At 45.5% G+C, this 22,165-nt stretch overlaps 1 protein-coding gene across 1 annotated transcript; it reads right to left on the minus strand.

Annotated features, from left to right (window-relative positions):
- Positions 1 to 4,849: 4,849 nt before the first annotated feature.
- LOC105904791 (extracellular calcium-sensing receptor-like) lies at positions 4,850 to 9,314 on the minus strand. The gene is made up of 6 exons (XM_031572876.1): positions 9,289 to 9,314; positions 8,463 to 8,736; positions 7,402 to 8,217; positions 6,132 to 6,362; positions 5,896 to 6,019; positions 4,850 to 5,763 (listed from the first exon to the last, which is right to left on the minus strand). Exons 1-6 carry the CDS (start codon positions 9,312 to 9,314, stop codon positions 4,850 to 4,852), a joined length of 2,385 nt encoding a protein of 794 aa, XP_031428736.1.
- Positions 9,315 to 22,165: the final 12,851 nt, after the last annotated feature.

Below are 22,165 nucleotides of genomic sequence, written 5' to 3' on the forward strand. Positions count from 1 at the left end.
GAACATGTCGGGTAATCATCATGAAACACTCTCTTTTCATTTAATTCATGCACCTCATCAACCTGTTATTTTAGGATATCCTTGGCTTAGGAGGCACAATCCTCACATTGATTGGGCATCAGGAACCATCATGCAGTGGAGTACCCATTGTCATGCGGTCTGTCTAAGATCTGCTCTGTCACCTACTTTTTCACCTAATTTTTCTGAGTTTCCGGATCTTTCAGGGGTTCCTAAGGAATATACGGACATTAAGGAGGTCTTTAACAAGGCTCGTGCCACCTCGTTACCGCCGCACCGCCCATATGACTGTGCCATTGACCTTCTCCCGGGTTCGTCTCCTCCTAGGGGCAGACTCTTCTCACTTTCTGCTCCAGAGACCAAGACCATGGAGAAGTATATTAACGACTCCTTGGCGGCAGGACTTATTCGGCCATCATCATCCCCAGCGGGGGCAGGTTTTTTCTTCGTGGAGAAGAAGGATAAGAGCTTACGACCGTGTTTTGATTACAGAGGACTCAATGACAATACGGTAAAGAACAGGTATCCTCTCCCACTGATCGCCTCTGCTTTCGAGCTGTTACAAGGGGCAACCATTTTTTCCAAACTCGACCTTCGCAACGCTTACCATCTGGTAAGAATCAGGAAGGGGGATGAATGGAAGACAGCGTTTAATACTCCTAGCGGCCACTATGAGTACTTAGTCATGCCTTTTGGTCTTACCAATGCACCTGCAGTATTCCAGGGGTTGGTTAATGATGTTCTCCGGGACCTGCTGAATATATGCGTGTTTGTGTATCTTGATGATATTCTGATTTTTTCCCGATCTGAACAGGAGCATGTGGTGCACGTACGTCAGGTTCTCCAGAGGCTCTTAGAGAACCAGCTTTTTGTCAAAGCGGAGAAATGTAACTTCCACACCACGGAAATAGCCTTCCTGGGCTTTATAGTCAATGCCGGTAATATCCGGATGGATCCGGCGAAGACCAAGGCAGTTACTGACTGGCCTACCCCTTCCACACGGAAGGAGCTGCAGCGCTTTCTGGGATTTTCTAATTTTTATAGAAGGTTCATCCGGAACGGTAGTTCAGGGGCAGCTCCCCTCACTGCGCTCACCTCCCAGAGTGTGCCCTACCGGTGGTCCTCCACGGCTGAGTAGGCTTTTGGTGAGTTCAAATCACGTTTCACCTCTGCTCCTATTCTGATCTTTCCAGTTCCCTCTCGCCAGTTCATTGTGGAGGTGGATGCTTCAGACACCAGTGTAGGGGGAATACTTTCTCAGCGGTCGGCTGAGGACCAGAAGGTTCACCCGTGTGCTTTTTTTTCTTGGAAACTGTCTCCAGCAGAGAAAAATTATGACGTTGGAAACCGGGAGCTGTTGGCTGTGAAGCTGGCTTTGGAGGAGTGGAGACACTGGTTGGAAGGGGCGGAGGAGCCATTTGTGGTCTGGACTGATCACAAAAACTTAGAGTACATCAGGTCGGCCAAGCGGCTCAACGCTCGTTAAGCTAGATGGGCTCTTTTCTTTGACCGTTTTGCGTTTTCACTTTCCTACAGACCAGGATCTAAGAACGGCAAGCCTGATGCTCTTTCATGTCAGTTCCAGTCAGAAGCCTCTCCCTCCCACCCCGAAGGTATCCGGCATGTGTGATTGGTGCGGTTACCTGGGAAGTGGAGGACAGGGTAAAACGCTCCAATGCCGAACACCCTGCTCCCAGTGCTTGTCCGAATAACCGCCTGTTTGTCTCTGATAATCTTCGCTCTCAGGTTCTCCAGTGGGGTCACTCTTCCCGCCTGGCTTGTCATCCGGGGGTGAGACGCACCCTAGCACTACTGCGGCAACGCTTCTGGTGGGCTACTATGGAGAGGGACACCAAGGAATTTGTCGCTGCCTGCCAGATTTGCTCTCAACATAAGAGCACTCACCAAGCGCCTTCAGGTCTACTTCATCCTCTGCCAGTTCCTCGTCGTCCCTGGTCTCACATCTCTCTGGATTTCGTCACCGGTCTACCACCCTCTGACGGTAACACAGTCATACTCACAGTCATTGATCGCTTTTCTAAGACGGCACAACTTATCGCATTACCCACTGCCAAAGAAACTGCTGAGGTTATGTTGCACCATGTTTTCCGGTTGCACGGCTTTCCCAGTGATGTGGTCTCCGACCGGGGGCCACAATTCACCTCTCATTTCTGGTCTGAGTTTTGCAGTTTGTTGGGGGCCACGGTCAGCCTGTCATCTGGGTTTCATCCCCAATCCAATGGTCAGGCGGAGCGTATGAACCAGGAGATGGAGACAGCTCTACGATGTCTCGCCTCCCGCAATCCGTCTTCTTGGTCGAAGCAACTCCTGTGGATCGAGTACGCCCATAACACCCTTCCCAGTTCGGCTACTGGTCTCTCTCCCTTTCAATGCCCACAGGGTTACCAACCACCGCTCTTCCCTGAGCAGGAGCGTGAGGCCAGCGTCCCCTCGGTCCAGGCGTTTGTCCAGCGGTGTCGACGCACTTGGAAGCAGGCCCGCTCTACTCTTCTGCGCTCCTCCGACCGCTATCAACGGTCCGCCAATCGTCGTCGTATCCCTGCACCCCGTTACACCCCGGGGCAGCGGGTATGGTTATCCACACGGGATCTTCCTCTCAGGGTGGAGTCCAAGAAGTTGGCTCCCCGTTACGTGAGTCCTTTCCCCATCTGTAGAGTCATCAACCCTGCAGCAGTTCGCCTCCGTCTGCCAAGATCTATGAGAGTTCACCCCACTTTTCATGTTTCCAAGGTTAAACCTGTTAATGAAAGTTTGCTTCAACCCCCCTCCAGAGCCCCACCACCCCCCCCCCCGACTCATAGACGGAGCACCCGCCTACACGGTTCATCGCCTCCTCAAGTCCCGGCGACGTGGTAGGGGAATACAATATCTGGTGGACTGGGAGGGTTATGGACCTGAGGAACGCGCATGGGTTCCCAGTCGCTGGATTCTGGATCCACCCCTCATAAGGGACTTCCATCGGTCTCATCCGGAACAACCGGGTGGTACTTCAGGAGCCGTCCCTAAAGGGGGGGGGGGGTTCTGTCACGAATTCCCCTGAATTCTAGTTTGTTTTCATCTGGGTTGTGTTCATGTGTATCATCTCCTGTCATTACAGATCCGGCTACGCCCACATGCTCGGCAATCTACTCATCTCTCTCACCTGTTAATCTCCGCCCATCTCTGCACCTGCAGCTCATCTCCGCATTAGGTGCTGTGTATTTATACCTGCCCGCTATCATCTGTTCTTTGCCAGATTGTCTTGTGTGTTTTGCCAAGCTCTCCCGCGATTTGTATGTTAACCATAAGCCTGATTACCCTGTGTTTAGACCTTGGACTGTACCTCGGATTCCGTTTTCTCTGCCTGCTCCTCGTCTGACTTGTCTGCCTGTATTACCTGATCTCCCGGTTTTGACCCTGCCTGCCTGCACACCGATTACGGATTACCCTGCCTGCTCCTTGTCGGATGGTTTGCTGTACGGACGGATCTCCCGGTTTTGACTCTGCCTGCCTGTTCCCCGGATTACTCTGCCTGCTTCCCTGTAGTATTACTGAGACACTGGGCTGTTGACCAGGGATTGACTCTGTTGTGTGATAACCAAGTAAAGAAATGCCAAACTACTTTCTGTGTCTGTCGTGCTTTTGGGTTCCTATTGTGTCTGTACCTGAAAACGTTACACAGCTGGTTTAAAATAGGGCTTTGGTCTATGAAGACACTCCCTGAGAGTAGGAGTAAAGGTGTTATTAGAGTCACATGACAGCGTGAGCCAGTCACAGACTTGGGAATGTCATTGTATGGAAAAGGGTGTGTCTGAAAAACCTGACACCTAACTATTTTTTAGCCATCTGAAGGTGTTATGTGCCGAAAGAAGGCGTATATGCATGCCAATTGTACAATGCTGTCAAGTGCAGGAGGCTTTTTTAGGGAGTGAGGTTTATTGGTATGTGTTGATATGACAGTATAAGAGCAGTTGTACATAGATTTTGTATTGTTCCCATTTGGTGCTAACAAGGTGACCTACGTCATTTGTATCCCAAATCTAGTCGGGTTCCTGTCCTCAAGATGTTATCCAGTACCCAATGCCTTCCCTTAATCTGAACAGGGTTTGTAGCTAATGTCAGCTCCTACCGTAGTCTAGGTTTGACTCCTGACGGGACTTTCCACACCCATCTCTCACCCTGTGCAGCCTGTCACATGCCATAATAAAGTGTGTTTGGTGGCTAGAATAGAGATTTCTTTAAGAATGGAAATAAGCATGTGAGGTTTGCCCTTTATATATTCCACTCTTCTTCTTCTGCAGATTTAGTACCATTGTGGATATATTAATAATATATCAGACTGCCTCTTTGCTATTTCCTGACGTGTCCTTTCTAACTAAATGTTTGTTGATCAACAGCAAGCGGCAAAATGCCTCTATTTGAGGTATGTTTTTATATGCAACTAGTTTTGGTGTTATCTTCAAATTGACGTTGATGGTATATGGTCATTATATGGTCATGTGAGGTACAGATGAATACACCTGTCAATCTCACTTGCCACCCAGGCGATGCCTTAGCCCTGTGGTGTGGCACAGACCACCCCGTGAAAATTTAAGAAAAGCTTTCACAGCACGATATTGGGATACGTCACCAAATGACACCAATGTTAGCATGCTAGTAAACTTTTTTTTATCAATGCCAAATAGGCTATTCTTGGTGTTTGCAATGCTTTTGCAAACCTTTAAGCTCACCTTTATACACCAAATCCTTACTGTTAAAGTATCTATTAATAACACAATGGTACATAAAATGTAATAAATCTCTAATCAAGGTTTAACAAGAAAATCTTTTTTTATAATGACTTAGATGTCACTTTACCCATCACATGTTTCTTTGAATTTAGTTGAGGTTTAGCTACAATCACATAACACTTGGGAAAGAAAATACATGAAAGTAATCCAAAACTAGAAGCTAAAATGGCAAATATCTCCACAGCCACAGTAAATTTTCCCGGAGAGCTGACATAAGCTGGTATGAAGGTGATCCAGACAGCACAGAATATCAGCATACTGAATGTGATCAATTTGGCTTCATTGAAGTTATCAGGTAGTTTGCGAGCCAGAAAAGCAAGTATGAAGCACAATACAGCAAGGATTCCAATGTAACCCAATACGGCCCAGAAACCTACTGCTGATCCAACCTCACACTCTAGAATAATCTTTTCCTGGTAAAGGTTCATATTCTTGTATGGGAATGGAGGCGATATAGTTAACCAAAGGACACATATAAGGACTTGTATGAGGGTGAAGCCAAGAACACTGAGTCTCTGTTGCAGAGGCCCAAACCACTTCATGACATTACTGCCTGGAAGACTGGCTCTGAAGGCCATTAACACCACTATTGTTTTCCCCAGAACACAGGAGATGCAGAGAACAAAGGTGATCCCAAACGCTGTGTGACGCAACATACAGGACCACTCAGAGGGCCGACCAATGAAAGTAAGAGAACAAAGGAAACATAACTTTAATGAGAAGAGCAGCAGGAAACTTAGCTCTGAGTTGTTAGCTCTAACTATTGCAGTTTTACGGAAAGAAAAGAAGACGACTGTTGTAAGCACTGTCAAGAAGAAACCAAAACAAGAAAATATGACCAGCACCACCCCCATTGTTTCTCCATAGGACAGGAACTCTGTAGTTTTTAAAACACAATCATCCTTCCTGTTGTTTGACCAATATGCTGATGGACACTTTGTGCAGTCGGAAGAATCTATGAAAAGAAAAATCAGAAATGCAAAATTGTATTTGTTTTCAGATAAGTAATCCTGATGTTTTTTTTAAGAATCTGTATTTGAAGTCAAAAGAAAAGTGAGTGTATGAAATAAATGTCAGTCTCAGCTACCTGTTTCATTAGCAATTTCCCCATCAGCACAGGGTAAGCAGTCAAAACAACATATTTGTCTTGTTTTGTTCACAACTTTCCGACTGCCAAGGGGGCATATTTCTGTGCATAGAGATCTTGGTACCTTTTGAAAGTCAAATAGATGTGTATCACATATACATTTAAATTATAAATGAAAATCAGCTAAACAATATGACTGTTTAAAAGTACTTTTTATTTATTATGATGCTTGTTACCTCAGAGTGGTCTCCTCCCCATATGACTGTGATGTTTTCTGTCATTTGGAATCTTTTTCCACTCGGTAAAGATGCATCATATTGACCAATATTACTGATATTGACAGAACCATCTTTGTTGAATTGCCAGTTTACTAAATCATACAGTGCTACTGAGTCACCGTTCTCATCAAAAAACATCCTTCCCCCAGACAGTATGGAAAAGTTCACTTTCCTCAAGCTATGCACCACCTGAAAGAAGTCAAGTTCAGCTGTTAACATTCTGGCACATGCATGGGGACTAAACTCAGAAATACGCTATCATTGTTCCAAATATGTTTTGAATCATACAAATTGACATTAAATTGTGTGTTGATTGTATTGTTTGTCTGAACGTAAACATGCATCTACCACAGGTAATTGCAGGGAACTCAGGAAAACATTTCCAGGTAATTACAGAGGGATGTGTTTTGTTGCTCAGATCCCTTCTAAAGCCACATTCTATTCCATATAACCATCCTCTTATGCATTACTGTCAGTTACAACATTTCTGAGGGGAACATAGAATTATTCTTTCACACTTATATTACTCTCTTATTTTGTATTGCTCTTTTCTTTCCTTAATAAAATTTGGCAACATCAAAAAACACTAATTTCAAACTCATATTACTATAATGTTTCCATTTACAGTAACTGACACATTAATGATGTATTTCTTTGTTTCTGTAAGTAGTAAGTAGGGCACCTATAAGTAACCCTAAATTATTTACATTGTTTTGAGGGCTATGAGAGGCATGATTTAAATGAAGGTAAGGTTTAAACTAGGGCTGAATGATTAATTGCATTTGCGATTTAATCGCGATATGATAGAACGCGATTTTCTAACCGCAACGTTCGCGATTTAAAAAACGTGGTCTAAAAAAAAATTTTTTTTAAAGTTTTTTTTTTTTTAAGATGGTACATTTTGCACACAGTGTTTAAAAAGTGCATGCCTAGTGTTTATACTTAAAATGACTTTTTTTAAATTACTTAAATGCACAGTGGCAAAGCCACTCTTGTTTCTGTAATGAGCAGTTAAATAAAAATGTAAAATGTGGGAAAGAATATTTTACACTAAATGTATCTAATATTGTGTTGGTCATATTTAAATCATTCATTACGTTTTGTTGGGGAAAAAAAGAGGATACAAAAAAAAATTGCATATTAAATCGCAATCGCAATATTTTGGTAAAAAATCGCAATTATATTATTTTCCCAAATCGTTCAGCCCTAGTTTAAACTAGGATTTTACCTGCAACGGTTGAATATCAGTCTTGTTGTGACAGCCTTGCCCTGTGACTGTATTTGTTCCATTGTTGCACTGCAAGAGATTGTGAAGGGCATGTGCCACTGCATAAACAGCGTTATATACATTATTAACCATCCTAGATTCTGACATGTCTGTGTAATCATTGGTTATTGACCGTAGATCCTCTGAACCATCACACAGCCTTTTGTACTGAGACTGATTTGATGTTGAGAGACTGCACTGAAAAGTTGTCTCCCAGTAATCCCTGATGAAAGCACTGTCTGGTGCATCTGAAGGCTGCAGACTCAGTAAGAACTCAGTAAGACCAGGTATTTTGACCTCTGGAATGGCAAACCCCATGGTGCCTTGTAAAATTCCCATGCTCTTAATAGAAGCCAGATCGGGTGTTGTGACCCAGGCTTCAGAGCCAATCCAGTGTTTCCCAGTAATATTGAAATACTCGATTCTTGATAAAAAGCTTCTGAAATAAGATGAAGACATAAATGACACAATGACCTTCGATGTTGAATTCTTAATTATGCCGGCAATATTGGCCACTATCTCATCTGAAAGCTTCTTTTTGTATATTTCTTCATATTCTACACAGATTCCTTCCTTCTTGGCCTGTTCAATGATTGCATATCTCCCATTTTCTCCATATGATCCAAAACTGTAAACAAGTCCAATCCAGTTCCATCCAAATTGCTTCATGAGCTGAATAAGTGCAATGACCTGGAAGTGATCACTCGGGACAGTTCTGAAAAAAGTGGGATAGATGTGTCTGTTGCTTAAACATGCACAGGTGGAAAGATGGCTGATCTGTTGAAATGAGACGACATAGAAAAAAAGAATGTTACTGATATTTCTGAATACTTATTTTGAATCATGATATCTTCAGATTGGAATATTACATATTGAAATATTTACAATACAAATACAAATTGACATAGTGAAATATTTATAAAACAAATAGATGCACGGAGTGGCAAATAAAAGACTGAGCAGTAAAATTACGAGAACCTTAACATTTCTGTGTAATTTAAACATATGAGTAAATTGTTAACCTGTGGTATCCCAAAAGGACTTAGTATATTGTTTATTTTCTGTGTGGGTCCTGAGGAAGAGTGCCCTATAAATGCGAGGATTCGGGCACATTCCTGTTGTTTTTTTTCGTCCTTACTCAAAGCCTCCAGAGTAGCCCTCATAAGGTTTAGGCCTCCACAGGCATTCAGAATTGTATAGCCCAGAGTGACTCCAGGAAGAAGGTCTGGTTCGGTATTGATCTTCTCCAAAGTGAATATTAATGTACGGGCAAACTTGAGTTCCCTGAAATTTTTCCTGCAGAAAAATCAGAACAATACAACCACTAAAACATCTCCATATACTGTATGGGCATATATCATCATATGTTATTGACTTATTTCAAGTCAATATTCAGCCGCATTGAATATACAGATAATTTTCTTTCATGCTTATTTCTACTTACCCACGACAGGATGTCAGATTTGGTGGGGTGCTAAAATCCTGTTCAGGAGTACGACCTGAATTATCAAGTGAGAATAGACCCCCAATAATAAAGTCCCCATTCTTTGATAGCTCTGTATAGCCAATATTCCCTATCATTTTACATGCAGGGCTGTATGCTCTAAGATTTTTCAGAATAACAAAGATGATAAATATTATTACAGTCATTGCAAAAACAACTCAATGCCTCAGTCTTCTAACAATATGAATTCTTTAAGAGTTTCTTCTGTAGGTTATAAGCACATCTCTGTCCAATCTTGAGCAACAAAAAATCCCAGGGCTCAATGACATCGATGGCAGTCACCAATGATATCACTAGTTTGGTTAACACTATGGTTATGACTATAGTTAAGACTTCCCATTCACCCTTGTTTCCAGTTGGTGTCCTCCATAGATTTCCCTCTAGGCTTTCTCTAAATGTAGCCTTTGGCTGTTTTTATATTTTGCTTTCCACAGTGTCTCATCTTCAGAGAAGCTGATTATGACTTATGAATTACAAAACATAACTTACATTTCATGCTTTTTATTTCAACCTCTGGGATCAAAAACATCCCTGAAGAGATGTGATAATACTAGGGCTGTCAATCGATAAAAAAAAAAAAACTAATTAATCGCACATTTTGAAATTAATTAATCGCGATTAAACTTTTTTTTTTCTTCTTAAGACTACATCTTATAAATTAACGAGTAATCACTTAATACAGCGTGTATTTTAGACACTGTTGTTTAATTGTATTTTTTTTTTAAACACAATGGTGCCCCTCGACGGTAAATCGTAAGAATTTCCCCTGAAGCAATTCGAATCACCTCAATCAGCCCACTGTCCTCAATTATGTTGATGGGCCCACAGTCACCGGCAACCCAAATGGCAACCTTTTCACGGACTGGTCTAGTTATTTTCCTAGAGAAGTCATGGAGTGTGGGTTGGCGATCATCTAACCTGGGACTGCTTTCTGTCGGGTGCTTGGCATTAAGGTGATAACTTCAAGACGAGCTGCTTCTGTGAAAGCCAAATTCAGCTTGACAAATGCTACATACAACTTTAGTTTTGTCGATTGTTCCGTCATTTTAGCTCTTAAACAGACTTTCCGCCCAACAATCCCTCAGCTCTCTCCATCTTCAACTACCGCAGTGGTTCTCAAACTTTTTCTGTCATTCCCCACTTTGAACAAGGGGGGCTATTCAAGCCCCACCTGTCCCATAAAATGGTAGGCCAAGCCCCCTACTTACGGGCTACATTGCCCGAGTGGACACAGGTTCAAGTCTGGCCGTATGTGATTTCCCAATCCTCTCCCCACCTCTTCTCCGCCTCGCTTCCTGTCACAACTTCATGTCCTATCCAAATAAAGGCATTAAAAAAAAAAAACGTTAATTGCGTTAAAATATTTTATCGCGTTAATCGCGGCCGCATTAATCGCATAGATTAACGCGTTAACGCTGACAGCCCTAGATAATACATATTAACATAACTATGTGTAGAGGGGCCAGGGAATGATCGTGTTTCACTTGTCGACTACGCCACCCAGAGGAGTTATGCTCCCCTTAGGAACTAGAATTTGACCACTGCTAACTGAAAGTCCTCAATGCACATGAGCATTCAGTGGCATATGCATACACAGCACACAGGTTCGTGCAAGGATGAAGCAGAGACAGGATTCTATTACAAAAATAACATATTTCTTTATTGCATAAATTAGGTTACATGGGTTTTCTTTTATCTACGGGAAAAGTTCTCCGCTGGTCATCACACACACAATGACATGATAGACACCACAAAACATAGGCAGGAGAGGGGCTTACCAGAGGGGGGCAATCTGTCTAGGAGGGGGGGTCCAAGGGACCACACGTGAACACACTGCACTGCACACCCGGGTGACCCTACACTGCAAAGTTAGTCAGACACACATGCGGATACCCACCACCAAGTGCCAAGGCCTCCCTGCTGACAGTACCCAACTCCTGCAACAAAAAGGACAACCAGAAAACAAACACACGTTCAACTAATACACAAATCAAGCCGCTGGAGACCACCAGACGTCCCACCCCGTCGGACTGATTGGGCAGTAAAGGAATGTGAAGTGGCACAGTCAAGCACCGCAAAGCAATACACCCCAAATGGGCACTACAAGCACCTTAAAATAAGAGCACTGCAAATAACAACTAGCCACAGTGTTAGGTGCCCAGTCACAGGGGTAAGTTCGCCACTGGTGGGGTTTTACAGCAGGCAGAGAGGACAAGAAAACGAACAACAAAACATGCAGACAATGGAGACTTACAAACATTAAAAGGAAAGCAAAATAATCCTCACCGACACTCCTCAACACCTGCACGCACACCCGCAGGTTACCATGAGCTGGCAGCACGCACGCAGTGCAACAATGGTCAGTAATCAATGGGCAAACATACAACAAAAAGGAACTTTAAGTAGAAACAAAACAGCAGCTGGTGACGGAAGGCAGCCTCAATTTCTTGCCGTCAGCCGACAATCTGCGGGAAGCATAAAATACCAGAGGCATATATTAAATGCATCTGTATTTAAATCACGATAAAGCACAGGTTAAAAGAGTGACCTACCACAGCCAGGGATTAACCGGAACTTCACGTGAAGTGGAATGTACTGCCGAAACCACCAAGCAGCCTAATAAGAGCAAGTAACACGAATAAAAACAAAGCCACCTAACATAGCTACAGCCAGCCGAGCAGGCAGCTACGTACCAGTAAAGGGAAAAGCAGCCGCACAGCCTTGGGCTTGCAACGCTCGTGGTTGCCCACGAAGGAAAATGCCACGATAAACGAACCAACGGACACAAATAGATGATCCAAAATCAGTCCTGCCGCTTACTTGGTCATCACCAGCGCAGTGCTTTTAAAGAAGCTCCGAGACTGATAATTGATGCATCAGCGTCGCATTGAGTGACGTCAGTCAGGTGTAGCAAAAGACAGCTTGGGCTTAAAGGTACAGGCACCTTCATTCCAACCCACTACAATCTGCCCTGGCTTCTTTTTATCGTCGGCCCGACGATAGAACTAAAACCTCTTAATAAAAAAAGAAGGGTAAACCACGGAGTAGTTACAAACATTAATGCTTACATTAAGGTTTACTGGTCATTTATTCCTCGTGGTAGGCGGTGAGGATTTGAGTGTTGGCCCGCATTGGCTCGGGAGGTGTGACGCCGTGATTGATCAATGGAGCCGAGGGAGGACCCAGAGTGCTGAACCTCTAGTGGTTCAGAAGACAAATTGCTGGCAACAGAATCTAACCCTTCTGATGGATAACTAGTAGCCAGATTCAGCCCCTCAGAGTCTAAACGATTTTCCACCAGAGGCACATGAAAAGTAGCAGGGGTCTGATAGCTAGGGATGGATACCTGCAACTGCTCGCCAAGCAAGAGGTCTTCCTCACTAGACACCTCCCCTTGATCAAGTGGAGGCAATTCATCCGAAGGAGTGTTAACCGGGGGGTTGGTGGAGACTTGCTGGCCGACAACACCTTTCAACATGCTACGGTGGACGTGTTTCAGCTTATTCAAATTATCAGTGGGGGCAATGGTGTACACCGCACCTTCAACAGGTGGGGCTCGCACAATGGTGTGCACCACTGAACTCCATAGGTCATGAATTTTATGACGACCACGTACCCCTAGATCTCGAACATAAACCAATTGACCTACTTTCAAGGGTGGGTCCCGAACCCGTTGATCGTGTCTATCCTTGCGGTATGCTGCTGCAGCCGCCATACGCTCTCTGGCCCCATTGAAGGCAGCCTGGAGTCGGGCCTGGTGCTCTTGCACCCAATCACACACCCTGCCCCCAACTGGCTCACGGATCCTTCCCAAAAGAAAATCTACCGGTAGCTGTGGCTCTTGCCCAAACATCAGTAGATGGGGTGACTCTCCGGTAGTCTGGTGGGGAGTAGTGTTATAACAAAACACAACATGAGGTAAACAAGACGCCCAGTCTCTCTTCCGGGAGACTGGCAAAGTCCGCAGCAGATTGTGCAAGGTGCGATTAAAGCGCTCGCATTGACCATTGCCAGCCGGATGGTAGGGCGTGGTGCGAGACTTGTGGATGCCATACATACCACAGAGCTGTTGGATAAGGTTGTTTTCAAAACAGCGCCCTTGGTCAGAGTGAACACGACTAGGGATCCCAAATCGGTAAAACCATTCCGTAACCAGAACATGGGCCACTGTTGGGGCCCGCTGGTCACGTGTGGGAACAGCAATGGAGTACTTGCTGAATACGTCCGTGATTACCAGTACATTTTCTAGCCCACTAGTAGTTGGCTCCAGAGTTGTAAAATCGACAGCTATAATTTCGTTGGGTCGGGATGCCAAAAGGTGACCCATAAACGTAGAAGCAGGGGGGCGGGTCTCCTTAGCCACCTGACACCTAGGACATTGTTCACACCATTTCTGCACGTCAGAAGACATTCCCGGCCAGTAGCATCTCTGCCGTACAAGCTCTAGGGTTCGATTTACCCCCTGGTGACCATGCTGTTGGTGGAGCTGGGTCAAGACCTGTGGCCGCAGTGAGGCAGGCAGAATCAGCTGGCGGCATTCCTCGCCACCATTGGGGAGAAGGACCCTTCGGTAGAGCGCCCCTTCACTTTCTAGTAACCGGTCCCACTGGCGCAATAGGGTAAGCACCTGGGGAGAGAGCTTCTGTCTTTCACTTGGAGTGGGCCGTCTCTGGCCCTTCCAGAAGACCAAGGCTGTCTGGATAGTTGGGTCAGCTGCCTGCAAGGAACACAAATCAGTGGGACTATGAGATGGTAACACTGAGATCACCAGCTGGGTTGCCTGGATACTCCCTTCTGGGGCTGCTACCCGCTGCAAAAGTTTAGGGACCGCAGTCCCAGGGGCCAAATTCTGCACACCGCTCGGTTCAGGTTGGTACTGCCGCGACAGAGCGTCAGCGTTGCGATTGGACTTCCCAGAGCGATATTTTAATTCGAAATCAAAAGACGCCAGCTGGGCTGCCCACCGGTGCTCTACAGCACCCAACTTGGCAGAGTAGAGGTGGCTAAGGGGGTTGTTGTCTGTGTACACCAAGCATTTATGCCCAAGCAAATATTCCCTGAACTTCTCCGTTATTGCCCACTTAAGTGCCAAAAACTCTAATTTCATCGAGCTGTAGTTGCTCATATTTCGCTCCGTAGGTCTGAGAGATCGGCTTGCATACGCAATAGGCCGTACCCTTCCGTCCTGTTCCTGGGAAAGGACTGCACCCAGGCCGCTGTGGCTCGCATCCACTTCCAGTACGAACGGACGGCTAAAATCTGCGTAAGCAAGAACAGGTGCAGAGACAAGCTTGCCCTTCAGGCTCTCAAAGCTGACCTCACATTCATCAGACCAAGCTTCCTGTAAACTCCGCCCTGATGCCTTTTTGGACCTACTCCCGCCCAGCTCAGCCACCAGTTTATGCAGCGGGGCTGCCAATTTTGCGAACCCCTCTACAAAGCGCCGGTAGTAGCTGGCAAAGCCAAGGAATGAGCGGAGCTCCGAGGTGTTAGTAGGGCGGCGCCAACTGGCAACAGCTTCAACTTTGCTTGGATCAGTGGCCACACCTTGCTGGGAAATAACATGACCCAAATAGTGGACCTCAGGTTTAAAGAATGCACACTTCCCTAATTTTGCCTTGAGACCCTCCATCTGTAGACGTGTCAGGACCATTTCTAATCTCTGCAGATGTTGATTTACAGTAGATGAGTGGATTACAATGTCATCAAGGTACAATAGAACGGCTTGACACTGCTGGTCCCCAAACATGCGTTGCATGAGTCTTTGAAAGGTACCAGGGGCGTTACACAAACCAAAAGGCATTCTGTTCCACTCAAATAATCCAAATGGTGTACAGAATGCCGTTTTGGCCCGATCCCCCTCCGAGACTGGGACTTGATTGTACCCGCTGGCCAAATCCATGGTGGAGAACCAGCGAGCACCAGACAGCATATCAAGGGATTCCTCTATACGGGGTAATGGAAAAGCGTCTTTACGGGTCTTAGCATTTAACTGCCGATAATCTACACACATTCTCAGGCTGCCATCCTTTTTCTTTACAAGGACAAGAGGTGAGGAGAAAGGGCTGCTGCTTTCCCTTATGACCTGTGTTTGAAGGAGCTGATTTATATGAGACTTTACAGCCTCATAATCAGAAGGTGGAAGACGCCTGTATCGCTGTCTAACTGGAACCTGATCCAGCAGAGGAATGTCGTGGGAAATCAAAGTGGTACAACCCAAATCTCCTTCATATGCAGAGAAGACCGATGAATACTTCAGCAATAACGCCCGGACCTGCGCCTGCTCGGGATCAGACAAAGGAGAGAGATCAACATCCCTAAGCTGGTCCTCGATCACCACTGTTGCAGGCAGTGGTGCAGTAGGTGTAGCGGTGATAGATCGAACCTCCACAACACCCCTGGGCAAGCTAACAATGGCAGTAGTACTCACTTGGCCTAATCTTGTGCGGGGGTAAAGTACCACATCCGTGGTGCCAACATTAACCACTGGAATGTACACCCTACCTTGTGTCACTTGTACAAGAGCTGGGGAAACCAACAGTCCCCCTGGTAGCCCCGAGTCTATTGGCTCAAACAATGTGCCCAGCCCGGAGTACTGCTCCGAGCAGGTAGCTGTTACCATCTTTAGAGTGCCCCCGGGAACTCGCCAAGGTCTCCGCCCAAAAACATTTACTGGACCATATCCCTTTAATGGGGGCTGAATAACAGCCTGATGGCAGTATTGCAATGCTTTAACCACCGAATGGGGGGCTGCAGAAACAGAAGGCAGATCAAACAATGTGGGGCCATGCTGACCAAACAATTCCTCGTAACATTTACTGATCACATTCATGCCAAGTACACCGGGAACCCTGGCCAGCATGTCACCAGGGGGGTCTCTAACAACTAAGACACCACAGTTACTCATAATTTTACCACACAGCTCCACATCAAGTTCTAAGTAACCCAAGTAGGGGATCCCCAAGCCATTTGCCGCACGAAGCTGCAACCAGTGACATGATTGTAGGCGCTCCTGGCCCCATGGTTTGAAGTTTTTAGAAAAGAAGCTTTCAGTCATGGTAGACACCATGGAACCTGTATCTACAAGGCATGGGACCAGAATCCCCCCCATTCGAACAGGCAAGTTTGGACAAGCAGACATCAAGCCCTCCACCACACTAGCAGAATCAAACGCTGTTCCAGAGCCGGAGAAAACCCCAACCGGACTGTGGCTCTTCAGCCCGGTGGGTATTAGTTTTCCGACGGCTGGACTGATCGATTGGATCTACTGCCTGGGGGAAATGGGCCGTTACTTGAAACAGCTGGTGGTGGATTCACAACCCGATCACATTCCCTTGCATAATGACCCGGTTGTTGACAACGTCTGCAAAGGGGGGGTCCATCACGGGGAAAGTGATTACGCCTGGGGGGCTCATGCATAGCAGCCATACTACGGGTTAGCTGGTTTATCTGAATCTGTTGTTGTTTCAACATTTCCTTTAATTCATCTAACTCTGCTTTTGGCGCCTTCCCGCCAGAGGCGTCACTAGTCACCGAACAAGAGGTACCCGAGAGCCCGCATGGTCTTTCCCCACCGGATGGGAGAGAGTAGCTACGAGGCCGGGGTGGCTCAATCGAGCCCTCCTGTTCCCATCTCATGGCTTCTTTGCGGACCTCAATCAGGGTGGCAGTCGGCTGGCTACGAATTAGCCGTTTTAATTCCCGACGAAGGGGACCCTCACAAACATATTCTACAAACTGGTCACGAAGCAGGACATTTGCATTAAGAACTCCTTGGGGTGCACACCCCTTGACTTTGTCCATTAAAGTCATTAAAGCTATAGAGAACTCAAGCAAAGACTCTCCCTCCTGCTGTTTCCTTGAAAAAAAAGCTTCCTGCAGGGCTACATAAGACTGGGGGCACCCATATAACTCCTGCAAGATCTGAATGATTTTCTCTGGGTCTTCTTTCTCTTCCCTTGACCGATAACGAATCTCCTCCCTGGCTTCCCCCTCCAAGTGATCAAACAAAAAATATGCTTTGTCGGTTGAGGACAAATGACGGGCCCGCATGCAGGCTCTGGCTTCCTCTATCCACTCCTTTATACCTATGCCTAGGCTACCTCGAAATGTTGGACACTTCTTTTCTCGTGGAATAAACACCAATCGCTCAGTAGTCTGTGCGGCGTGTGGAGCAGGGTCAGTAGAGGCCCTGACAGAGGGACCCGCTGCATTAGCAGTTTGGAGACGTTCATTCTCAGACATAAGCTGGGCCACCCTGTCCCTAAGTTCCTGCATTTCCTCTGTCATTCTGACCAATGACAAACTCTAACAGGACTGACCAACCAACAATTAAAGAAACTCACAGGAGATGGTAGACTAGAAGCTCCGGAGGACAGATGTTCTCTGCAGGCTGTTCCAGATACACTGGCTGCTGTTTTGTTTCTGAAAGCACTTTGACAACACAAAAACCACATATACATACATACAAAAACAACCATACGTACGGAAGAACTGAATGAAATGGGTGGGATGCTAAAGCCTAATAACCAACAAACAAAAATAGAATACCCGTCTCTGTTCTTTTATGCGTATCCTGCCCGACTCACGCCAAAATGTAGAGGGGCCAGGGAATGATCGTGTTTCACTTGTCGACTACGCCACCCAGAGGAGTTATGCTCCCCTTAGGAACTAGAATTTGACCACTGCTAACTGAAAGTCCTCAATGCACATGAGCATTCAGTGGCATATGCATACACAGCACACAGGTTCGTGCAAGGATGAAGCAGAGACAGGATTCTATTACAAAAATAACATATTTCTTTATTGCATAAATTAGGTTACATGGGTTTTCTTTTATCTACGGGAAAAGTTCTCCGCTGGTCATCACACACACAATGACATGATAGACACCACAAAACATAGGCAGGAGAGGGGCTTACCAGAGGGGGGCAATCTGTCTAGGAGGGGGGGTCCAAGGGACCACACGTGAACACACTGCACTGCACACCCGGGTGACCCTACACTGCAAAGTTAGTCAGACACACATGCGGATACCCACCACCAAGTGCCAAGGCCTCCCTGCTGACAGTACCCAACTCCTGCAACAAAAAGGACAACCAGAAAACAAACACACGTTCAACTAATACACAAATCAAGCCGCTGGAGACCACCAGACGTCCCACCCCGTCGGACTGATTGGGCAGTAAAGGAATGTGAAGTAGCACAGTCAAGCACAGCAAAGCAATACACCCCAAATGGGCACTACAAGCACCTTAAAATAAGAGCACTGCAAATAACAACTAGCCACAGTGTTAGGTGCCCAGTCACAGGGGTAAGTTCGCCACTGGTGGGGTTTTACAGCAGGCAGAGAGGACAAGAAAACGAACAACAAAACATGCAGACAATGGAGACTTACAAACATTAAAAGGAAAGCAAAATAATCCTCACCGACACTCCTCAACACCTGCACGCACACCCGCAGGTTACCATGAGCTGGCAGCACGCACGCAGTGCAACAATGGTCAGTAATCAATGGGACAAACATACAACAAAAAGGAACTTTAAGTAGAAACAAAACAGCAGCTGGTGACGGAAGGCAGCCTCAATTTCTTGCCGTCAGCCGACAATCTGCGGGAAGCATAAAATACCAGAGGCATATATTAAATGCATCTGTATTTAAATCACGATAAAGCACAGGTTAAAAGAGTGACCTACCACAGCCAGGGATTAACCGGAACTTCACGTGAAGTGGAATGTACTGCCGAAACCACCAAGCAGCCTAATAAGAGCAAGTAACACGAATAAAAACAAAGCCACCTAACATAGCTACAGCCAGCCGAGCAGGCAGCTACGTACCAGTAAAGGGAAAAGCAGCCGCACAGCCTTGGGCTTGCAACGCTCGTGGTTGCCCACGAAGGAAAATGCCACGATAAACGAACCAACGGACACAAATAGATGATCCAAAATCAGTCCTGCCGCTTACTTGGTCATCACCAGCGCAGTGCTTTTAAAGAAGCTCCGAGACTGATAATTGATGCATCAGCGTCGCATTGAGTGACGTCAGTCAGGTGTAGCAAAAGACAGCTTGGGCTTAAAGGTACAGGCACCTTCATTCCAACCCACTACATATGTACAGTTTATGTACAGTGTACATAAGTCATGAGTGAATGTTGCAGGGATGCAAACACATGTATGGTCAAAAAAGAGAGAGGCAATTGAAGCCCTCGCCCCGCGGGAAATATCCATATACTTACATTGACACCAACCTCCCGACATCTCCGGCCCACCCCTATAGGCACATAGAGTAAAATGAAATTCTGAAAATTCTTTTTCCTGGCCACCTCCTGCAACGTATGCAGGGCCTTCCGTCTGGCTGCATTCATTTTCTTAACATGTTTGAGACGTGTCTGCCTCTCTTTGGCCAGAGCAGTAGTCTTGGCCTTCTCTGCTGGATATTTCCCCAAACTCATGACATGGGCCCACCACTTCACAATGCCCAAGGATGCCAAGGATTTCGCTGTCCTTTTTTGTGATAGTTGCGGCCTAAAATTTCTGATTTCGCGGGAGCTTTTCCAAAAAGTTGCGGTATTTTTTAGGTGTTTGTTGCGATGCAATTGCGGGAGCAACTGGAAGTTGTGATAGAGTTGTGAATTTCCCTCTTTGTAAGTACAATTGAGTTATTTGTTGAAAAATAAGTTATTAATAAACAAACATTCATTAAGGAACAAACCCATTGAGAAATGGTCCTCTAAATAACCTCACCAACATGCCAAACAAAAGATTAACGGGACTACAAAAATGTAGCAAAATAGGCTGTTCTGCCCTCTGCTTATTCAGGTCAGCAAATGTATATTGCTTGTATTGTTGTTATGGAAACGAAATTGGACTTTTACTTTGACATAATTTAAATGTTCGTCTCGTGGGAAAGGCAACAGCTGTTAGACAATTATCTAGAAACATAGCAAGTTATGCTATGTTATGCTAAACATGTAGCGGGAACAGTACATAGGCTTTACTTATCCACAAGGAAGTGCACCTGTTGGTATTACAAAAGGACCACCAGTAAGACTGAATAAAACGTTATGAATATCTCAGCCTTCACATATAACGAAAAAAAAACAGCCTGTGTCACTGATCTGTCTGGTTTTCTGACGTCCTGCCTGCATTTCTGCCGTTTTCATTCTATGCTTATCAATCGGTTTTGCTATCCTTGTTGATTTATTTTAACTGTATAGGTGTTTATGTTGTTCAATTTCATATATTAATTTAAAGTCGTCCAATTTCAAGTAACCCATTTTTCAACACTATCTGCTACCTTATCTTCAAACAGAAAGTAACGTTAAATCTCCATTGCAACAGTTTTCGAGGATTTGGGAAATAATTGTTGCTGATTTGCTTATTTCTTACTTACTTGTTTGGTGGAGGCAATCCAGAATTACTGTTGATAAAATTATAATCAGACCCCCCCCGCGGGAGGCACCGAAAAGCGCGCTGTTTGCATCCCTGATGTTGGCTGTATAGTTTACCATACTATGGCTAACATGCAATATCAACTATACCCACTATTGAGACAAAGTAATCTTACCAATGCCAGCTTGTCAATTCATATCTAGTTGCTGGCCTGACAGTTATCTTCTGTGCGTTCCCGTTTGGACTTGTTATCTTCTGAGCTTTTGAATCCCGTTTTGCTTTTGTTTTGTCCCCGTTATTTCCCTGTTCCCCTGGCTTTGGCTATTCCAATAAACTTCCATCTCCCTAATGTCTTTGTGTGTTGCCTGAAGTCCATGACATAGTGATGGCACATAGGAGCCTGTGATAGAAGCTCATCTCTGAGGGAACTTAGTGTATGATAACAACGGCCTGCTCCCCTAACTGCCATTAATTGTTTTCAGAAAGATACAGATCACTGTCACGGAACGAGATCAGACACAAAGGATGAAGTGGTGATGACAGTTTATTTGGAGAGCCAAGCCAAGGGATTTAAAAGCACAAAAGATCTTAAGTCAAAAATGGGAAAAGCACAGAAGAAGCGGGAAAAGCACAGCCTGAGACTGCGGTTGGAGTAGTAGCAGCATTTGCGGGATCAGTGTCGGCAGCGACTGCTGCGGGATCAGCCGTTATTGGTGGAGCAGGAGCTGCACGAAATGCAGCTGTAGAAGCAGCAGCGGTTGAGACATCGCAGGAGTAAGAGCTGCGGTGGGGAGGCTACGACGTAGCTACTCCATGAGATGTTGGCGGAGTCGTTGGAGATTCTTCTGGACAGAAGGGTCTCCAGCAGGCAGCCCACACATCTCGTGGAGGTGTGCCGTGAAAGCCTTGAATTACTCTGTTTCCGGCCCACCCGTATTCCGCCCATTGCAGCGGATTACCCTGGAGTTGGAGGATGACATAGACCACTCAGGACCTCTCGGAGGGATATTGATGCGGCTGCATCACCAGGGTAAAGACACACTGCAGAATAAATCCATCACAGGCTTTGTGTGAGCCAGAGAACCGAGAGGGGGTAGTGGAGCCTGTTAGAGACATGAGGCTTTGGCGGACCTCCGCAGATTGTTACTGGAAACAATTTATGGCAAAACATACCCCTCAGAAGCGTTAATTTCCAATCTCCGAGAAACTGTTATCTGTGTCCTCTTTCTATGAAGGCTCAAACGGTTGGATGCCCAAACGCTCCATGGTTCAACTCTCAGGTTAAGGAATTTATTCGACAGGTTGCTTTCTTTGTGAGCCATCACAGTGCCTCACTATAAACCAGCCAAGCAGAGCTCATCATCATTATTAATGAACCCACTGTAAAAGGGAAAACCGCTTGTTTCATTCTAGGGCTAACTAATTGCCATTAGTGTGCAATTCTCCAATCTTCCTAAACAGATTTCACCTTATCTGGACATTGGAACATTGTTGAATTCATTTCTCTCCTCTCATTGACGAAGTCCCTAAGCAGTCGGGTTTTAAGAGTGGTCATTCTACTGAAACTGCTCTTTTATCAGTGACTGAAGCATTGAGCAAAGCATTGTAGCAAAGTCCTCTACTCAGTCATTAGTTCTGATTTTACTAGTCTTTGACACAGTGAACCATGATATCTCCCTCTCTATGCTGTACGAACTGGGAATTTCGGGGAAAGCACTAAGTTGGTTTGAATCATACCTCAGTGGATGTTCATTCATTGTGTTATGGCAGGGACAAAATCTCACCAACTCTTCACTGGTGTACCTCAGGGATTGGTACTTGGACCCCTTC

The sequence above is a fragment of the Clupea harengus genome, chromosome 9 (genome assembly GCF_900700415.2).
Source record: "Clupea harengus chromosome 9, Ch_v2.0.2, whole genome shotgun sequence".
In the NCBI taxonomy this organism is placed as follows: Eukaryota; Metazoa; Chordata; class Actinopteri; order Clupeiformes; family Clupeidae; genus Clupea; species Clupea harengus.

Bases quoted from the DNA above. Each gene is read 5' to 3' on its own strand.
- LOC105904791 (XM_031572876.1), bottom strand. From the start codon at position 9,314: ATGGAGGACACCAACTGGAAACAAGG. The intron at 8,737-9,288 runs GTGAATGGGAAG...ATTTTTCTGCAG, and splicing joins GACACCAACTGGAAACAAGG to GAAAAATTTCAGGGAACTCA. The intron at 6,363-7,401 runs GTAAAATCCTAG...GACTTCTTTCAG, and splicing joins CTGATATTCAACCGTTGCAG to GTGGTGCATAGCTTGAGGAA.